Source organism: Limanda limanda, chromosome 16 (genome assembly GCF_963576545.1).
Source record: "Limanda limanda chromosome 16, fLimLim1.1, whole genome shotgun sequence".
Lineage (NCBI taxonomy): Eukaryota > Metazoa > Chordata > Actinopteri > Pleuronectiformes > Pleuronectidae > Limanda > Limanda limanda.
This window is the reverse complement of record NC_083651.1, coordinates 14,240,681-14,261,353: the sequence shown is the minus strand read 5'-3', so window position 1 is coordinate 14,261,353 and position 20,673 is coordinate 14,240,681. Positions and strand designations below refer to the sequence as shown.

The 20,673-nt window shown below is 41.0% G+C and overlaps 1 protein-coding gene across 1 annotated transcript; it reads left to right on the top strand.

Moving 5' to 3' along the window:
- The first annotated feature begins 4,674 nt into the window (after window positions 1-4,674).
- Window positions 4,675-17,738, top strand: LOC133021234 (MORC family CW-type zinc finger protein 3-like). The gene is made up of 18 exons (XM_061088018.1): window positions 4,675-4,713; window positions 5,325-5,397; window positions 6,656-6,788; window positions 7,036-7,262; window positions 10,079-10,235; window positions 11,063-11,201; window positions 11,549-11,677; window positions 11,804-11,923; window positions 12,008-12,105; window positions 12,238-12,345; window positions 12,448-12,576; window positions 13,733-13,807; window positions 13,937-13,979; window positions 14,130-14,228; window positions 14,769-14,859; window positions 14,946-15,018; window positions 15,096-16,190; window positions 16,874-17,738. The coding sequence occupies exons 1-18, from the start codon at window positions 4,675-4,677 to the stop codon at window positions 17,031-17,033; spliced, it is 2,988 nt and encodes a 995-aa protein (XP_060944001.1). The 3' UTR covers window positions 17,034-17,738.
- The last annotated feature ends 2,935 nt before the right edge of the window (window positions 17,739-20,673 follow it).

Sequence of the window (20,673 nt, the reverse complement as noted above, 5' to 3'; positions counted from 1 at the left end):
AGAGTGACTTTTTTAAAGCTTTTCCAAACAAAATGCAAAAAATCCAGTTTGGGTTGTTCTGATTAGAGCCTGAACTTTATTTCTTAATTGTTTGTCTTTGATTTGTACTGAATCAAGTTTTGTTTTTATTCTGCCGAATAAAGTTTGTTTGCTTTCTTTACTCTGTGATATATTATCATCCTCTTAAACATGTCCTAATACAATAGATTTGCAATGACACTGAACCTGTCCGTGTCTTTGGGACTGATACAAACTGTAGTTCAACTGCCAGAGTTATCATGCACATTCCTCTGAAGCGTGCTGCGATTGCTTGTCTAATAGGCGAGCAACAAGAGAAAACTATTTTACTGTTGATAGTTCTTTCTTTAAGACAGCGATTACTACATTGATATACTAAAAGGAGAACCGAAATTATAATAACAAGTAATACATTTTAAAACTAGGTAAAAACTAGTGTTGCTCCCCTCAAACCCTCCACCTCAAAAGCCCTTAACAGTGCTAATACTGCTGGACCCACTACTCCGAAGGGTACAACCACCCCGAAGGGACCCCCCCCCCCCAAGGTAGATATAAGATCCTATACCGCTGAGCCTTCTTATGAACGCAGGTATGCTTTGATGGTGTATGTGTGTTTTTGACAGCTGCAACTCATAACTTTTGCAATATCAATAATTTATTGTACAGTTAAGCAGGAAATTTGGTAGTTACCATCTGTATAATTGAACCCCAATTCAAAAGCTTGGCTTGAATCTTTAATTCACTGATATAAGCTGTAGAAACATGGCATTCAGTGGTGCTCATATCTCTACCAAGGCCTGACATTTACCTTGGTAAGTCCTTTAAACATGCCTGATTTATTTTCCCATCAAGATCCATTAAGTTTTCTCTGAAAAATCTAACTTAAAGTTGAGAAATGTTCATCAGTATCAACCCCGATCAGAAATGCTCTATTTCACGAGGAAAAAGTGGAAAAGAAAGTTCCTGGTTCCACACCAAAACTTCCCATCCTTCCACCAAGTGTCTTGGAAATCCATTCAGACATTTTTGTGTGATCCTGCTTACAAATAAACATACATCCAATTTAAAAAAAACTAACCTCTTGGGCGTAGCTAATACGAGGATTGTAGACTTTAGTCATATAAGTAAGCCCATAATAAAGGCAAACAAACACCATGGTGATTCGGGTACGCTGTAAGGTCTGCAGCACGATAAGTTATATTTATAAAGGTATAAATGACATGAAGAGAGCAGATTCTGCCTCATACAGGTGTATGTATGGCATTTTATGGAAATGCTTGAACCTCCCGAATGTAATTTGACTGCAGTCAGACTGAGGGAGTAACTTCACAAGGCTCCCCAACCCGGACAATAAGAAGGATACTCGAGACCTGCAGGTATGATACATGAAAAAAACCATGTGAGCCTCTGTGTTGACATTCAGTGCATTTACTTGCACTTAAGTTACCAGCTTACTCAGAGGGACCAGGTTAGCCAAGTAAAACGTAAAACTGCACGGTAGAATGGTACCTATTGACTGGTTTATGTATACAGCAGGTCAATAACCAGATTTCTCCTGAACCCCATCTTATCTTGGAAGCATGGCCTGTTGCAGCAGACTGAGGGGAGTGAATGAAGGGTGGAAGAGCTGTCGCCTTTTCTTTGCACCCTTTGCTGTTCCTTCCAGGTTCCTCCCCCTAACGGCCACCTTATGCAACACTTCCCAATAGCAGACTACCCAGCCACCAATCCGCACGCAGTCCTGAGGAAGTTGGAGCACATCATTGAGGAAAGAATTCCTGGACTCCACAGAGAGTTAAAAAAACTCAAGCATGAAGCTTTCAAATAAGTCTCTTCCCAAGCTTTATAGACCTGCAGCCATATGAGTGTAATATCTAAAAAATGGCACAACAGTGATCATGTAGTGTGACGTTGAAATGTTTATATGTTTGAACTTGTATGATTTCCACAATAATACTTCTGAGGTTCACCCTGAATCTGTTATGGAAAGACCAAGGGACATTGTTGTTTCTCATTCAGTTGTCTGAAAGGTATGGTAGTAATTACAAGTTAAGTAGATATGCTCCTTTTTATTTCTCTGTGATTTACTTTGTCTCTAAACTATCTAAAAGGTTGACACATTGAGATTGTTTCACAGTGTCTACTCTCTTTGCTCTTATTGATTTTAGAAGAAGAAGAAAAAATAATAATTCCATAAACATCAAATTATTGTTCCGCTACCACGTTTTGTTTGTAGACAAATAGCAGATTCACTGTGAGGAATTTTATCAAGTACTTGTTTTCTTTTGGTTCTCATAACAAGCGTACATACTGCATCTGTCTGACTCTGAGAATGTGAAGGTTGTATGTCTGCAGGACCGCGCTGTAGAACTACTTTCTCTCTTTTTGTATTGAAGTCATTATGGGACGTCACTGATTAACCTTGATTTTATGAGTAAGTTATAAAGGTCACCTAAGTGCACTTTATGTATCAATAAAAGGTACATAGGTCATTGGTCAGACGCCTTAAAATTATAAGAATGAGGGAATGGATCTGTGAATGTATTTGTTTATTATATGTGTGATGATGTACATATGGGGTTCTGTAACGGCAAATGTGATAAATATGGGGGAAGTGACGTCCCGGGGGAGTGATTTTTGGTTGTGCGGGCTGGCGGTGCTACCAGAGGTTCGAGGGAACGGAGATCACTAAAGACCTGCTTGGGATTTTCTCGCTGATACGGGATTATTGCCTGGGACTCACTTTATGGATTACCGCAAGTACTTTCCCATTTTCTGGGCATTTGGAAGGTGGTGAGGACAGCGTGGACTTTGTTTGGATTGTTTTGCGGCAACTCACCACGCCACACCTGCAGGCTGCAGTCATTTTGTTTGGGACGTTTGCTTGGGGATTATGTTATGAACCTGGGTTGGGAAAATATTGATGTTTGGAATTTGTGCAAATAGCGTGTTTATGTTCACGGGTCCGCCATTGTTTGCGGGACGAGTCGCGGTCATATGTGGGGTTGATTGGTGTTTTGTGTAAATACAGTTTATTATACGCAACCAGTTTGAGTGTATTTCGTTTGTGTATATATTTATTTAATTTGTGGTCCGACCGATGACAAGGTTATCGGTCCAACCAGTGATCATTCGTTTATTATAATTTGGTCAGGCGGCGCGCACCGTACACAGCGGGACGGGGCCACCCGTGGCTCTTAAAATAATGCCTAATTTCCCCCTGGGGTCAGTAAACAGGGCAAATTGTTACAAAGCTACTGAATGTGTTTTTGTGTACACCACGGAAACACCTTACAATATCCTGAATTTTACTGGGTGTAACTCGGTAATATACAGCACATTCTTGCAGTTGTTGGTGTTTAAGGGAACTTGAATCTTTCTTTGCGGTTGTTGACTGGTGGTTTTCACAACTGCCCGTCTTGTTTTCCACAGTACTGAATGTTTACGTAATTTATTTTGGATGTCTAAAGGACCATGTTAAGTTTTGAATGAAGTGAAAAGGTTCATTAAAGTAAATATTTAGCTTAAATGGTCGTACATTCTATTTGCAGCTTTTAGTTGCTTGTTTTCCTGCGGTTGCACATGAGGGGAATTTATTCAGGGAGTGGGAAAAACTGTAATGTCAACTTCATAGTTGGTAGATCAGTAAAGGTAAAATATAATAAAGACATTCGTGGTTGGTGGTTCAGTCCAATGGCACCTTGTACACGTAGTAAACAATGTGTCTGTGTCTGTGTGTGTCTAAAATTAAAAGTAGCATCTAAATGATAGGGACGTAGCGAAAGGTCAATTATAATAAAGGCATTCATTGTTGGTGTTCTGGCTCTCCAGCGCTGCATCTCTCTGGCATGACTAACCCAGAATACTTTGGACATTTTGTATCTAACCGGGCAACTTTAGGTTTACGATTATTGCTCAGATTTGATCCGGGGATTCACTCTAGGGTCGTCCACAGAGATGTGAAGGCAGGATATTTCCCACCATGATAAGTATTCAGGATGGTAATACTTTACATACCCAATGGGAGGGAGCTGTGTGTTATAAGAACACACCTCATTCTTTGCTCATCTGTACATGTCATTCAGGTGGCGTGTTCTCGGAAATTGCCATCACAAAAGACTACCAAAAATAACTTTAAAAAAAAGGGCGGACAGAAAGCTATACATGTCACGTAACATTACAACATTCTTGTGAAAAAGATTATACGATTCACAATGAAACTACAACTGCAATCCTGGATGTAGAGTGACCACTTAATACATATTCTAATAACACAAAAGGATTGTGTGCTCATGTCTGTGTGTGTGTCTGTGTGTCTGTGTGTGTTAACATTATAAATAGTTAGTCCATAAATTTAATGATAGAGACTTGGCTTAAATAAGAAATATAATAAATACCTTTTAATATATATGTATTGGTCACTTTGACATATATGTCAATGGGCAAAACAAACAGAGATACGTTAAAATTAATAAATAAAGTTTAAATAAATATCCATGTATGATAGATGATAAAAGAAGAATAACTTTAGTTCAGGGTGACAGAAGCAGGACAGAAGTTATTTCCTTGAAATTAAAACCGGGTCGTCAGGTTGTGACGCTGAAGCCCGGCTGTGCTGTCACCTCCTACTTCCGCCACCCGTGGATATTCGAAAAAATGACGGCGCGGACGGATCTCGGGGTCCCGCTGAGCACGGTGAGCAAGATTTATTCCTTATTCTACGGTTGTCTAGTGATTTTAACTTTTACAAACTGATGAAGGGCATTAGCCAGGTCCTCGGGGTCACGTCTGTTGTTCTACTGGAGGCTGGGTGTGCGGGGGTTGACAGCTGATCGAGGAACTAGTTCGGAAAACAGAGCGGACTGTGATTTACTGTATAACCTGACGTCTCGAGGTTTATTCTGTAAAAAAAAAAAGTGTTCGTTTTATTTTTGCTCCTGGGTTAAGGTTGTGGTTTTAAACTCTTGTATATGAGCAGTTGTGTAAGTCTGAGGTCCATCACTTAAATTTTTGAATCAGTAAATCAAGGAAAGGAACGTGAGGAAACAGGAAGTGTGTGTGTGTGTGTGTGCAGTGTATTTCAATGCAATAAGCAAGAAATCGGGAAGGGGGGGGGGGGCTGGTATGTCTTGCTTATTGCATTAAAATGCACAGGTGTGTGATGACTCCATTTCCTGCAGTTTCCTCATTTGACCTCCAAATGATGGAGCAACCTTTGACCAGATTCCATTTTCAACATCATCACACAACACATTTACATTGAACATATTATAATATTTACAGTATAATATTTGCTCCACTTGCAGCTTTGTCCCAAGTACCTTCACTCCAACTCCACCAGCCACACCTGGCCATTCAGCGCAATAGCTGAGCTCATAGGTGAGTCGTCATGACAAGGTTATGTTTTCCAGTGAGGATGCACTTCTCTCTTTAGTTTCACTTTCACTTCCTGCTATTAATACCCCTGTTGTCACGTATGCCTTGAGGTTCTTGCCTGACATCATGATGATCATATGCTGATGTTTTGTATTTTTTTGTGATAGGACAGATTTCTGTCAAATTAATAAGAATGTGTAAAATATAGGAAGCTGCAGCCGACATATGAACTTAACAAAACTCATTCAGAAACTTGAATTGTGTTTAAGGAGAGAGCAAGAGTAGCAAATCGCTTTGTTGTTCCAGTTTGACAAGGTTTATCAACTGCCTTGTATTTAACACCAACGCCCTTTATGTACTTAAGGAAAGGCTACAACTAGAAGATCAAAATAGCCTGAGGCGAAGTTATGTTGGAATGACCATAAATGAATCAAATTTTGTTATCCCATATTCACACATTAAAATTAGCTTTTAATAGGTTTACAAAGTGTGACATCCTCTGCGCTTCACCCTCAACTGGAGTTAGGAAAGTGTAATGGACATGTTGTCACTTGTGGATGTGATATTGCATGAGCAGACGTGTCTGTGGAAGACTGACCAAATTTTGTATCTTACCGGGCAACTTTTGGTTTACGATTATTGCTCAGAGACTTTAACTTGATGGCCGTCCACCGAGATGTGAAGGCAGGATATTTCCCATCATCATAATCATCATCATTTAGGATGGTAATGAATACCTTTACATACCCAATTGGAGGGAGTTGTGGGTTATAAGAACACACCTCATTCTTTGCTGATCTCTACGTCATTGAGGTGAGGTGTTCTCGGAAATTGCCATCACAAAAGACTACCAAAAAGAACTTTTAAAAAAAAGGGCGGACAGAAAGCCATACATGTCACGTAACATTACAACAATCTAGTGAAAAAGATTATACGATTCATAATGAAACTACAACTGCAATCCGTGTGTGTGTGTGTGTGTGTGTGTGTGTGTGTGTGTGTGTGTGTGTGTGTGTGTGTGTGTGTGTGTGTGTGTGTGTGTGTGTGTGTGTGTGTGTGTGTGTGTGTGTGTGTGTGTGTGTGTGTGTGTGTGTGTGTGTGTGTGTGTGTGTGTGTGTGTGTGTGTGTGTGTGTGTGTGTGTGTGTGTGTGCGCATATATTCATGCAGGGATTTGCTTCAGTTCTTTTCCAGTTGTCATCTATTTGTTCTAAAGGAAATGTCTTTTAAATTAAATGCTTCTTACAATGTTCCTTCTCACAGACAATGCCTATGATCCAGATGTCAATGCCAAACAGTTCTGGATTGATAAGACTGTGGTTGATGGACAAGAATGCCTCAGTTTTATGGATAATGGAGATGGACTGAACCATGACGCTATCCAGAAGATGCTCAGGTACAGACTCAGACAAATAATTGAAACATAACTTTGATTGTTCATGCAATTTACACTTATTCGTCATTTTTCATTTTGGTATTTGTTGTGTAATGGCTATTCTTGTTGGACACATGACAATACCTGTATTGTCCTACATGTAATTGACCACTGCCTAGAAGCTTTAACATCAAAGTATGAAAAGTTATATTTTTCATTATGAATGTGATTCATAACTGAAAGAATGTTTGCATTTTTCTCCCTTAAGCTTTGGGTACAGCGATAAGACCGTTGTCAATGGTGTAGCACCAATAGGTATCTATGGCAATGGGTTCAAGTCTGGATCCATGCGTCTTGGAAAAGACGCTATCGTTTTCTCAAAGTCAAAGAATTTTTCATGCATCGGGATGCTCTCTCAGACCTACCTGGAAAAGATTGAGGCCCGGCAAATAAGTGTGCCCATCATCAGCTTTGAAAACACAAACAAAAACAAATATATCCTTTATCTAATTCATTAATTCAAACCATGAACGATGAAGGAATATGTCAATATTGTCTTGATTCATTGGCGTCATGGTACTAGGGTGAATTGTGTACATGGCAACTGTTGTGCAATAGGAGTAGACTTGACGTTGGCTAATTATTAATAATCATGAAATAGGATTATTAAAATAATAAAAATTATCTATCAAAAATAATTAAATTATTAATTGAAGATGATCAGTAATCAAATAACAATAAAACCACTAATGAGAAAATAGGAATTATCAATTAGAAAGTACAAGCTATCAATTAACAATGATAAGGTTATCAACCAAGAATAATGAAAATAATTAGTCTAAAACAATAAAATTATCAATTTAAGAATAATACTATCTATATTAATAATTGAGAAAGGGGGGCACCACCCTGGCTACCAGGGACCAACAAATCAAGCTATAATTATCAGTCTCATAATGATAAATGTCAAATTAATACTGTCAATATTTTAATATTAACGATTACTTAATAAACAGTGAAGGCTTCTAAGTTCGAGCACAGGCAATCATAATCCAGCTGTATTCACACACTTATGCACAAATAATCACAGACTACAGATACTTTAATTACAAAAGTATTTATTAAAAAGGGGAAATAAAGTTATAATGTTATTCAATGATTTATCATTTTAACAAGCTCCGATATTTCAAAGATAAACACAGCAGCAGCACTTATCACAATTCAGAAAATACATGTAAAACCTGCGGTCTACCTATGTATGTCTGTCTCTGTGTGTGTGTGTCTGTGTCAAAGTGTCTCTCTGTGTATGTGTGTCTATGTGTATGTATGTGAAATAAAGTTAGTGTTATTTAATGATTTATCATTTTAACAAACTCCCATATTTCAAAGATCACAACAGCAGCTTATCACAATTTAGAACACGCATGTAACCTCTGGTCCATCTATGTGTCTCTGTGTGTGTGTATCTGTCTGTGTCTATCAATGTGTCTGTGTGGGTGTGTGTGGGTGTGTGTGTGTGTGTGTGTGTGAGAGAGCGAGAGAGAAAAGGGAGGGGGCGTGGCGATGACGCAGTAACGTAGTGACGTCACATCCAAGATGGAGGCCGACAATGTTAGGCTTAAAACTACAAAACAAAATGGCGGGTTCGTTATGAATTTAGAGCCAGAATTGAGGGCGGGTCTACCGATGAATAATCTCAAATGGCCGCCGGACCACGTGTGAGGCACAAAGGAGGAGGTGGAACAAAGGATTCTTTGTTCTGGTTTAGCTTTGGCTTCAAAATGGCAGCCAGATGTTTTCAGGCCCTTTAAATATAGATTTAACTGTTACATGAACTGTATTCTAAATACAGATCGGAACGGGTGTATAGGTCGGTTTAGAAGGAGAGAGAGAGAGAGAAGAGAAGGCATGCAAGGAGAGTTCAAAGAAGCTCTTAAAAACACCGTCAGAAACAAGTTACATTTACTTTACCGCTCAGCACTCAAACGGCGTTGTGTGCTGAAGTCTGACGGTAAAATCTCTGTAAGGTTCTTCAGACGGGAACGAGTGCAACCGGAGACGTTTAGTCACGGCGCTTAAGAACTGTGGCACAAGGCCGTAACCGGAAATGAACCGGAAGTAGCCGAATCGTCGTGGCTAAACAATGAGACACGGAGATCCCACAAACAAATACACTCAAATATTAAACAATATGCTACGTATCTGCCCAGATAATCAAGTCTCTTACTGTACAACCCTCGCGATGTGCCTGCGACTCGGCGCGAATGTGTCGGGGGCCAGTGAATCACGTGGTCTTTCTCACGAGCGGAGCTCCGGAGCTCAGCCGCTGGACCGGAAAAGGGAGCGAATTCCTCGTGCTCCTTGACGGAATGAAACTTCGTCTTTCTTCTGTAACAGCGGAGACCGTGCTGCTTTACAGGAACGGAGTGGATTGTCTCATACTCCTCAGCGGGATGAACGTCGCGCTTCTGCAGGGAACGGCTTTGTGGAAGCCGTTTGTGGATCGTTGGAAAAAGGGAAGTCTATAGAAGTGTCGGAGTCCGTCCAGCGGGGCACTTCCTGTTTCGATATTTCAAGTTAAAACCGGAAAGGTCCTATCAAGATAAAACTTTGACTGAGATAAGAAGAAAATGAAACGACTTCAAATAAAAATGATATTAAACAAACGTCTAATCGCCTCCTTAGTTACTGAGTCGTGTGGTTAGACCTCTTGAGGTCAGAAGACAACTTGAGCAGCGTGAAAAGAGAGAGATTTCTGGGAGCAGAGGGGTTTTGTTCTACCTGGGAGGTACCTGCCCCCCTGGAGGAGGGGTCAAGGGTCAGTGTTGCCCTCAGCCAATTAGATGTCAGGGTCCCGACCTTAGTGGGCGGGGATTCGACCTCAGTGGGCCGTTTCAGAGTCTCATTTGGGTTTTTGCAGAGCGGCCTGCAACATCTCCCCACCAGGCCCTGCTGGAGGGGGGGCACAGTGGGGGTTCAGGACATGCTTCCCCCACCAAGGCGAGGCTCCAGGCTGTCTAGAGAAGGTGTGAATTAAGACTGAAACTGGTTGAACTGGTTTCAGCTGGGCCTTGTAGGCCTCAAGTATTTACAACCTATTGTTTGATGGTCACTCAGGACCTCACCCCCAACACAACTGTACAAAACCATGATCTGATGCATTTTTTAAGTTGTCTCATAATGGAAAATGCATCTAAGTCTAGATTCTTTGACATGTTTTAGTGTAGAATTTCTCCTCTCAATAATACATCAATCATGCTTCTGTTTGTACCAACCCTTTATTTCAAATCATCCTTAACTTGAGATTTTACTCTCAGTACAAGAGCAGGACAGAGTCAGTCTGCAGCACATCCTGCGCTATTCCATTTTCAAAACACAGGAGGACCTTCTCAAAGAGCTCCAAGCCATCAATCCCCCCATGTGCCCGCGAAAAACAGGCACACGGATTATCATCTGGAATCTCCGCAGGTCTGTCTACAATATACATCATTTTGTTAGATGTTTACTTGCTTTGCTTTGTAGAGGATACTCAGATTTGTGTTTGTTGCCTGTTATCCTCACGCCTGCATAGGTTTTCTGTGGGTACTCCAGCTTCCTCCTACAGTCCAAAGACATTCAGTTTAGGCTTATTTGAGACTTAAGGCCGATATATGCTTCTCCGTTTTGACTGACACGGACACATAAGATCGCCCTCTTCGCCGTGGAACGCCTCGGAGAGCTTGATTTTTCAAACTATCCGTGGGCATTTCGGAGAGCCTAGGGACAGCCATTGGCTGTGATTGGTCTGCTAACGACATCATTTCCGCACTACGTCATTTTCGAATCTCACATTTCCGGACCTCAAACTTCCTGTTTCATTCCGTAGAATACCGCCACTTTAAAACCCAAACACAACTACGATTCTAATATGGACAACAACATTGAAGAGCGCCCAGTGGAAGAGGTCCGGAGTGTGTGAGGAAAGCCGGGGCGAGGTAAATAAACAAACGTGGACTTCTTCTACGTACAAATGTGGTAGGCTTATCTAAGCTCGTCTTCAGCTGCGCCACCTATTGTTCTGGCGGTGAATTGTTTTCAGCAAGGACAGCCGTCGGAAAACTATTAATGAAAAAGAGTCCGGAGTTGGAGAAGCATATTGTGGCCTTTAATGACCCTAGGTGTGAATGTGAGTGTTTGTTGGCCCTCTGAAAGACCGGTGACCCAATTTGGCTCAAGTTCCCCCCGCAACCCTCAAAGGATAAACGGTATAGATAATGGATGGATTGATGGACATCAATATTCTTCTCCTCTTTAAGGACATCTGTTGGAGAACTAGAGTTTGATTTTCAGAAGGATCAGTACGATATTCGAATTCCATCGGATATCAATGAGTCGGGGAGCGACACTCAACATCCATCGTCATCATACATCCCTGAGAGTGTTTACTCTCTGCGGGTAAGGAGCAGTAATCTCCTAACACAGTCATTATGATTATTTTAGGTCATTGTTTTTATGCCCCACACCACTTTACCCACACAAATCACAGGTCAAGAGTTTGTTGACCTTGTGAATGCATTGTCCTACAATTGTCTTGAGAAATGTTAATTTAGACAAAAAACGACTATTTACTGACTACATTTAGGTGATTGAAAGTCTGTAAAGGTCATGGTGACCTCCATTTGAGTATGGGGACAAAACATTATGGTTGGCAGAGGCATACAACTTAAATTGTTCATAATCCCTGTGATAACCTCTTGACTCTACCACCTTCCTCTGCTCTTATTGATACATTTGTTGTGAAGGCATACTGCAGTATTCTGTACCTGAAGCCTCGGATGCAGATCGTCATACGAGGTCAGAAGGTGAAATCTCAGCTCATTGCTAAGAGTCTCGCCTCCATCAGAAGGGACTACTACAAGCCAACGTTCCTGGTATCCTTTCAGTCCTTTTCCTCTTTGGCTTCGAATGTGTGTTGAACATTTATAAATGTTTAGGGACAAATGGTTGCATGCGTGTTTACATCTCTGCTCTTGGGTTTTCCTTCAATGTAATTACAGCCCAAACGCGTTCCTATCACTTTCGGGTATAATACCAAAAGTAAAGAGCAGTATGGCATGATGATGTATCACAAGAATCGCCTCATCAGAGCCTACGAACGGGTGGGCTGTCAAATGAGGGTGAGCCTCTGACGTTGACGACACATAAGGGTCATAAATGTTATCATCTGCTTTTCGTCTCTCATGAGTCGTTTCACTCTACAGGCCGACAGGAAAGGCGTTGGGGTCATTGGCGTAATGGAGTGCAACTTTCTTAATCCCACCCACAACAAACAGAGCTTCGATGAGACAGATCAGTACAGGTAGTTGCATACATTTTCTGTTTAGTTTTGAGCATGTTGGTTTGATATTTATTTGTAGGCGTGATCACTGAATTATTCATCAGTACTGGGCCAGGAATATGGAGGTATTAGGTGCTTTATGTCTTGCTACAGGAAAACGATGACCAGCATGGCGACCAAACTGGAGGAGTACTGGAAACAAATGTATTACAGCAAGAACAAAGAGGATCCAAACAGCACCACACCAGTGGAGGATACCATGTTAGTACATATGCAGTGACTGTTCAATCTGTATTCAACATGCATTCTTGTCTGCTGTTTCCTTACAGACTCTGATACTTTTTTAATTGTCTGTGTCCTCAGGAAGCGACCAGATCAGAACTGGGCGCAGTGTGATGAATGTTGTAAGTGGCGCAAACTCCCCGATGGGATTGACTGCGACAAGTTACCAGAGGAATGGTTCTGTCATTTGAACCCTGACCCTCAGTTCAGGTAAATTATAAACCTATTGCGACAATAATTATCTGATGTAATAAAAAGAACAAAGATAACTGGAGAATTATACTCATATTCCTATTTATGGATATCAACATGACATGATTACTTTTACTTCTACTCCATAGACTGTAGATATACACTCGCTGGCCACTTTATTAGGTACACCTTGTTAGTTCCGGGTTGGACCCCCTTTGCCTTCAGAACTGCCTTAATTCTTCCTTACATAGATTCAACAAGGCGTGGCATTTAAACGATGCTCAATTGGTATTAAGGGGCCCAAAGTGTGCCAAGAAAATATCCTCCACACCATTACACCACCACCAGCCTGAACCGTTGATACAAGGCAGGATGGATACAAGGCAGGATGGATCCATGCTTTCATGTTGTTTACGTGAGCCTGTGAGAATTTTAGCCTCAGTTTCCTGTTCTTAGCTGACAGAGGGGCATCCGGTGCGGTCTTCTGCTGCTGCAGCCTGTATCTGCATACCTAGGTTGTAACGGGTGGTTATTTGAGTTACTGTTGCCTTTCTATCATCCCGAACCACTCTGCCCATTCTCCTCTGACCTCTGTTATCAACAACGCATTTTCGTCCACACAACTGTCGCTCACTTGATATTTAATCTTTTTCGGACCATTCTCTGTAAACCCTTGAGATGGTTGTGCGTGAAAATCCCTGTATATCAGCAGTTATTGAAATACTCAGACCAGCCCGTCTGGCACCAACAACCATGCCACGTTCAAAGTCACTTAAATCCCCTTTCTTCCCCATTCTGATGCTCGGTTTGAACTTCAGCAAGTTGTAATCACCACGTCTAGATGCCTAAATGCAATGAGTTGCTGCCATGTGATTGGCTGATTAGCTATTTGTGTTAACAAGCAATTGAACAGGTGTCATAGGCTTATTCATGAACTGTCCTCCTCCATGTTGCTAGATACAACAGAGACCTGAACCAAACTAAAAAGTCAAAGTACACATAAAATACATTTTTTCAAACAAACAAAATGTAATTTAACATGCATACATAGGAATGCTCACCTGGCTTTGGGTTCATGTGTTCATTAAAACAAAAACCACTACACCTAAAAAATCCCTTTGACTCGTTGGATGTTTGCTGATGTTTTCACTCTCAATCTATTTTGTTCTCCCAGGAGCTGCCAGGTAGAGGAGGAGCCAGAGGACTCTGATGACAAGCAACCTGCGTACCACAAGACCTACAAACAACAGTGAGTCACAAATTTCCATTCGAGCTCTGCCATGACTTCTGCCCAAACATATTAACCAATGTTTAACTTGATAAGAACTGATATCTGTTACTTGTGGGTACTTACTCTGTGATTATTATTTTTTTAAAGGGAAATAAAGGACAAAAAGCAGCAAGAGATGGCAAAAAAAAAGGTAAGGAATGCATCGTCTGTCATCATTTTGTTCTTCCACATGATACCGGTAACACCTCGGCACGATCTGAAATAAGAATTGATTTACTGGTGGTATTGATTTGCAAGTTAAAAAATAATTAATTGTGCTTTTGGGTATTTGTTCATTTAGGAGGAGGAGAATCGAAGGAGACAGGAAGAGCAGCAAGTGGCTATTCTCGCCAGACAAAACAGGGATCTTCAACGGCAAATGAAACGACTGCTTCAAACGGTGGGCTGTCCATTAAAAACACACAAAGGGGGCTAATGACTAAATGTGTTTAATTTTGATTCAGTATAAAGACTTTGGGGCAGCTCAGCGGTGCAATAGTTAGCACTGTTGCCTCAGAGCAAGAAGGTTCCCGGTTCAGTCGAGGTGTTTCTGTGTGGAGTTTGCATGTAAACGTGTCCGTGTGGGTTTGCTTCCTCTCACAATCCAAAGACATGTAGAGACTCTAAATTATTCACAGGTGTGAGTGTGAATGGTTGAGTCTGTATGTTGGCTATGCAAAACGCCTGCGACCTGTCTCACCCAATGTCCGCTGGGATGGGATCCAGCTCCCCTTGCATCGATGATAGATAGATAGATAGATAGATAGATAGATAGATAGATAGATAGATAGATAGATAGATAGATAGATAGATAGATAGATAGATAGATAGATAGATAGATAGATAGGTACTGTCAATACTTGAAGGTAGTTATGATTTAGGAATATAAAAATTACAAATGTAAAAAATTCTTCTTGGTGTTTCTTGTTTTTCTTGATAGACTGTCGAATCACCTTCCACCTCCATTACTCCAAGGAGGAGGTCCAATGCTGATTCAACTCCAGTGAGGCCCTCCACTATTTTACAAGCTGGTAAGAACAATTACTGTTTGTTTGCGGGTGGAAGAGAGAATTTTTTTAGAAAGAAATATTAAAATATATGTGTTTTCTTTCTGTAGACTGCAGCCCCTCATGTAGCGATGGTCTTCCAGTTATTTTCAATGTGGTCTCTCTGTCAAAATCCCATCCGAGGTATGATTTTATATATTTAATATAGGAAATTCACCTTGTTTAAGAAGAATATTAACAGTGCGTTGTTGACACTGCAGGACAAAAAGAGACCGGTCTGTTAGTCCCCCAACAACGGCCAAAAGAGCTCTAGCAAATGACTTCCAGAGGAACATCTCTGATACGCCGACATCTGTGGTTGTGAGCGCACCCTGCTCCCCATCAGTGCCTGTTGGTGAGGAGTGGGATGATGATACTGATGAGGACATTTTGCTCTTGGAGAATGCCAGCACGCCCAAACCAAAAGATCCTTGCTTTGCCTTGACTAAGGTGAAAATAGAGCCAGAGCCAACCGATGCCGGAATCTCCATGGTGTTGGAGTTTAGGGATGATGTTGCCATGGAGTCAGAGATAAACACTGCGGGAGAGAGTTCTACCGGGACTGCGGCTGCTGGAGCCAATCCATCCCCGGCCCCTCCTCCACAGATGACCAGCACCAACACCCAGACAGAAGCCCCCAAAGTAAAGAAGGAAGAGGAGGATCCAAATCAAACTGAGGGGAATGGAGTAACCAGGCCGAGTACATCAAATGTAAATGGTGTAGAACATATTTCACGTGCCTGCTGCAATGAAGAAGGAGTCATAAAGCAAGAGAGTGAGGTAAATACTCAAAATGACCATCAAAGAAATCTTCAGAACGGAGTGACACATCCCATGGAAGGTGACGAAATTGCAGGACCTTCCCGGGCACCGTTCTCCCCACTTAACAACCCAAGTGTCACTGACGTGCAGGAACAACAAGACCAGCTCCTGGAGCTCATGCAGGAGACAGCGCAAGAGAGAGACGCCTTAAAAGACGAAGTCAAAAGACTTACCTGCCAGCTGCAAGAAATGCAAAGCAGACTGCTGGAGCCGTCTACGATCAATGACAAGAGACGATGGTCTCACCAGGCCAGCCAGACGCTGATGACGGAGGAAACAGTGGAGGGGATTGACTACAAAAGTATGTTTGAGAAGTCAAAAGAGAAAGTTGATGAATTGATTAAGGAGAAAGAGGCTTTACTGGCAGCTACTGAGAGCGAACCCAGTCGTGATCAAGGTGAGGAAAAGGCCTCTGATGAGATTGCGCTGCAAGTTGACTCTCTGATGCGGGAACTGGACCAAAAACACATGGAGAACGAAAACTGGAAGCACAGGTCAGTGTGTCTGGAGCTTAGAGATTAATACATTCACAGCAAATAATAATTAATATGAGCATGTAAGTATTGTTTTCAAGACGGACTGCAAACAATGTACCTCTATCTTTTGATGTGGATGTTGCATTTCCTGGATTTGACAGAAACATTGAGAAAATGCTACTTGGCCTCTGAAAAAAACACTTGACTTTAATACTTGACCTTTGAAAATGTCAAACAAAAAAACTCAACTTTCCTCATATTCAAGCTTTTCAAAACGTTCAAACATAGGCGACTTAAATTGGGAAGTTAAAGTTTGTTAGACAATTAGACACAGTTTAAATCTCTGTGAAGCTTATTGCCACACATGCATCCAAGTCTACTTCCAAGAGTGATTAGAATTATGAATAATTGTGTCTCACAGTTCTTAAAAACAGCATTTACCTGGAAGTCAGAGCTCAGAGCTTTTATGTACATTATGTATAATTCATCATTGATCAAGCAGGATCATTAGTTGTTTTCTTCCTCTTGAGAGTCACTGTGTGCTGTGCCTCCAGATGGACATAGTAGAGGAGGCCGCGGGGGCAACTGTCGCTGGCGGAGATTGAAGCTCGGAAACATTCAGAAGATTGGGCTGTTGCAGCAGACATAGCAGAACAAGTGATCTAAGTTTCTCTTTTTTTGTATCCATCTCTCGCTCACAGCTTGATCGTGCTTCGGCACAATGTCGGACGCCTTCTCATCACCTCGATTCCTGCTCTGTCCCTCGACCAAGTGAATTTTGAGTGCAATGTAATCGATGAGATCCTCGAACAGTTTTTGACTGAGAGAGGTTCTGTCAGAGTAGAGGAACAATGGAATTAACCAAAACCTGACATACATACACTATGCCTTTTAATATTCCATACGGATGTCTTGGAAATTAGATTGTATTTATTTGAACGTATGACTTTGTCCGTCAGCCACCACCCTCTGGAACTCTGCAAAGATCCACCACTTTACACTGCTATTCATTTGTATGACTGTTGTATGACGTTTATGAGGTTTTAACTCTGTAAAGCAGCATTAGATACCTTGAAAAGTGCAATTTTTTTTGCAGTTCTTCCTCTTCTTATTCTTCTTCACATTCTTCTTGACCTTTTCCTTCTTCTTCACCTACTTCTTCTTTGCCCACTTCCTCTTCTCCATTACCTATGTCTACCTCTGCACTTTCTTTTTCCTTGTCCCACTTCCTTTTCAGCTTCCTCCTTAATTTTGTATCTGCCGCAGACTAAAAACACACCTCTTCCGACTCTACCTTGAGTCAAATTTTAAAACTAACAACTTAGTAGCACCTAAATGGCACTTACTTATAGCACTTTGTAGATTTGCTTTTTTGAAGAAATTGTACTTCCTTGATTGTTGTTGTTCTGGGTTTGTACCCTAATGGTTGAATGCACTTATTGTAATTCGCTTTGGATAAAAGCTTCAGCTAAATGAAATGTAATGTAATCTATCAATTATAGCCATAGAGTGACTTTTTTAAAGCTTTTCCAAACAAAATGCAAAAAATCCTGTTTGGGTTGTTCTGATTAGAGCCTGAACTTTATTTCTTAATTGTTTGTCTTTGATTTGTACTGAATCAAGTTTTGTTTTTTTTCTGCCGAATAAAGTTTGTTTGCTTTCGTTTTGCTGTGATATATTATCATCCTTTTAAACATGTCCTAATACAATAGATTTGCAATGACACTGAGCCTGTCCGTGTCTTTGGGACTGATACAAACTGTAGTTCGACTGCCAGAGTTATCATGAACATTCCTCTAGAGCGTGCTGCGATTGTTCGCTAATGGGCAAGCCGCAAGAGAAAACTATTCTACTGTTGATAGTTCTTTCTTTAAGACAGCGATTACTACATTGATATACTAAAAGGAGAACCAAAATTATAATAACAAGTAATACATTTTAAAACTAGGTTAAAACTAGTGTTGCTCCCCTCAAACCCTCCACCTCAAAAGCCCTTAACAGTGCTAATACTGCTGGACCCACTACTCCGAAGGCTACAACCACCCCGAAGCATCCCCCCCCCAAGGTAAATATAAGATCCTATACCGCTGAGCCTTCTTATGAACGCAGGTATGCTTTGATGGTGTATGTGTGTTTTTGACAGCTGCAACTCATAATTTTTGCAATATCAATTAATAATTTATTGTACAGTTAAGCAGGAAATTTGGTAGTTACCATCTGTATAATTGAACCCTAATTCAAAAGCTCGGCTTGAATCTTTAATTCACTGATATAAGCTGTAGAAACTAGACTGGCATTCAGTGGTGCTCATATCTCTACAAAGGCCTGACATTTACCTCTGCCTTAGTAAGTCCTTTAAACATGCCTGATTTATTTTCCCATCAAGATCCATTAAGTTTTCTCTGAAAAATCTAACTTAATGTTGAGAAATGTTCATCAGTATTAACCCCGTTGAGAAACACTCTATTTCACGAGGAAAAAGTGGGAAAGAAAGTTCCTGGTTCCACACCAAAACCTCCCATCCTTCCAACAAGTGTCTTGGAAATCCATTCAGACTTTTTTGTGTGATCCTGCTTACAAATAAACATACATCCAATTTAAAAAAAACTAACCTCTTGGGCGTAGCTAATAAGAGGATTTTAGACTTTAGTCATATAAGTAAGCCCATATAAGAAAGGCAAACAAACACCATGGTGATTCGGGTATGCTGTAAGGTCTGCAGCACGATAAGTTATATTTATAAAGGTATAAATGACATGAAGAGAACAGATTCTGCCTCATACATGTGTATGTATGGCATTTTATGGAAATGCTTGAACCTCCCGTCCCGAATGTAATTTGACTGCAGTCAGACTATGGAAGTAACTACACAAGGCTCCCCAACCCGGACAATAAGAAGGATACTCAAGACCTGCAGGTATGATACATGAAAAAAACCATGTGAGCCTCTGTGTTGATATTGAGTGCATTTACTTGCACTTAAGTTACCAGCTTACTCAGAGGGACCAGGTTAGCCAAGTAAAACGTAAAACTGCACAGTAGTAGAATGGTACCTATTGACATGGTTTATGAATGCAGCAGGTCAATAACTAGATTTCTCCTGAACCCCATCTTGTCTTGGAAGCATGGCCTGTTGCAGCAGACTGACAAAAAGACAGAAAAGAACAAAACACTCGGTGTCTAACAAAAAAAAGTGAGTGACAAACACAACTAATGTTCGAAAATGTGAAGGTCAGATAAGATCTGCTACATCCTGGTCTCCTTCAAAGGAATTTTTGATATTCAATTAGTTCCAATCTATTAAATTACCGCTGGATCTGACTCTGTGGCTCCTCTGTGGGGGAGGAGGCTCCTGCCTGCTGAGGATGTCCTGGGGCACAGCCAAGTCCGAGTCTGAACCCTCAGGTGTTTCTGGTCTTTGCTCTTTAGCAGAGCTCTCCTCTGATGTTTTCAAGCTGTGAGCAGACAGCAAGCTCATGCTGGAGGCCCTGGATACCCCATGGGTTGAGCGGGGCGTGGGTGGGGCTGAGGGGAGTGAATGAGGGGTGGAAGAGGTGTTGCCTTTTCTTTGCACCCTTTGCTGTTCCTTCCAGGTTCCTCCCCCTAACGGCCACCTTACGCAACACTGCCCAATAGCAGACTACCCAGCCACCAATCTGCACGCAGTCCTGAGGAAGCTGGAGCACATCATTGAGAAAGAGTTCCTAGACTCCACAGAGAGTTAAAAAAAAACAAGCATGAAGCTTTCAAATAAGTCTCTTCCCAAGCTTTTAGACCTGCAGCCATATGAGTGTAATATCTAAAATAGGCACAACAGTGATCATGTAGTGTGACGTTGAAAGGTTTATATGTTTTAACTTGTATGATTTCCACAATAATACTTCTGAGGTTCACCCTGAATCTGTTATGGAAAGACCAAGGGACATTGTTGTTGCTCATTCAGTTGTCTGAAAGGTATGGTAGTAATTACAAGTAAAGTTGATATGCTCCTTTTTATTTCTCTGTGATGTACTTTGTCTCTACACTATCTAAAAGGTTGACACATTGAGATTGTTTCACAGGGTCTACTCTCTTTGCTCTTATTGATTTTAGAAGAAGAGGAAAAAATAATAATTCCATAAACATCAAATTATTGTTCTGCTACCACGTTTTGTTTGTAGCCAAATAGCAGATTCACTGTGAGGAATTTTATCAAGTATTTGTTTTCTTTTGGTTCTCATAACAAGCGTACACACTGCATCTGTCTGACTCTGAGAATGTGAAGGTTGTATGTCTGCAGGACCGCACTGTAGAACTACTTTCTCTCTTAGTACTGAATTCATTATGGGACCTCACTGATTAACATTGATTTTAAGAGTAAGTTGTAAAGGTCACCTAAGTGCACTTTATGTATCAATAAAAGGTACATAGGTCATTGGTCAGACGCCTTAAAATTATAAGAATGAGGGAATGGATCTGTGAATGTATTTGTTTATTATATGTGTGATGATGTACATATGGG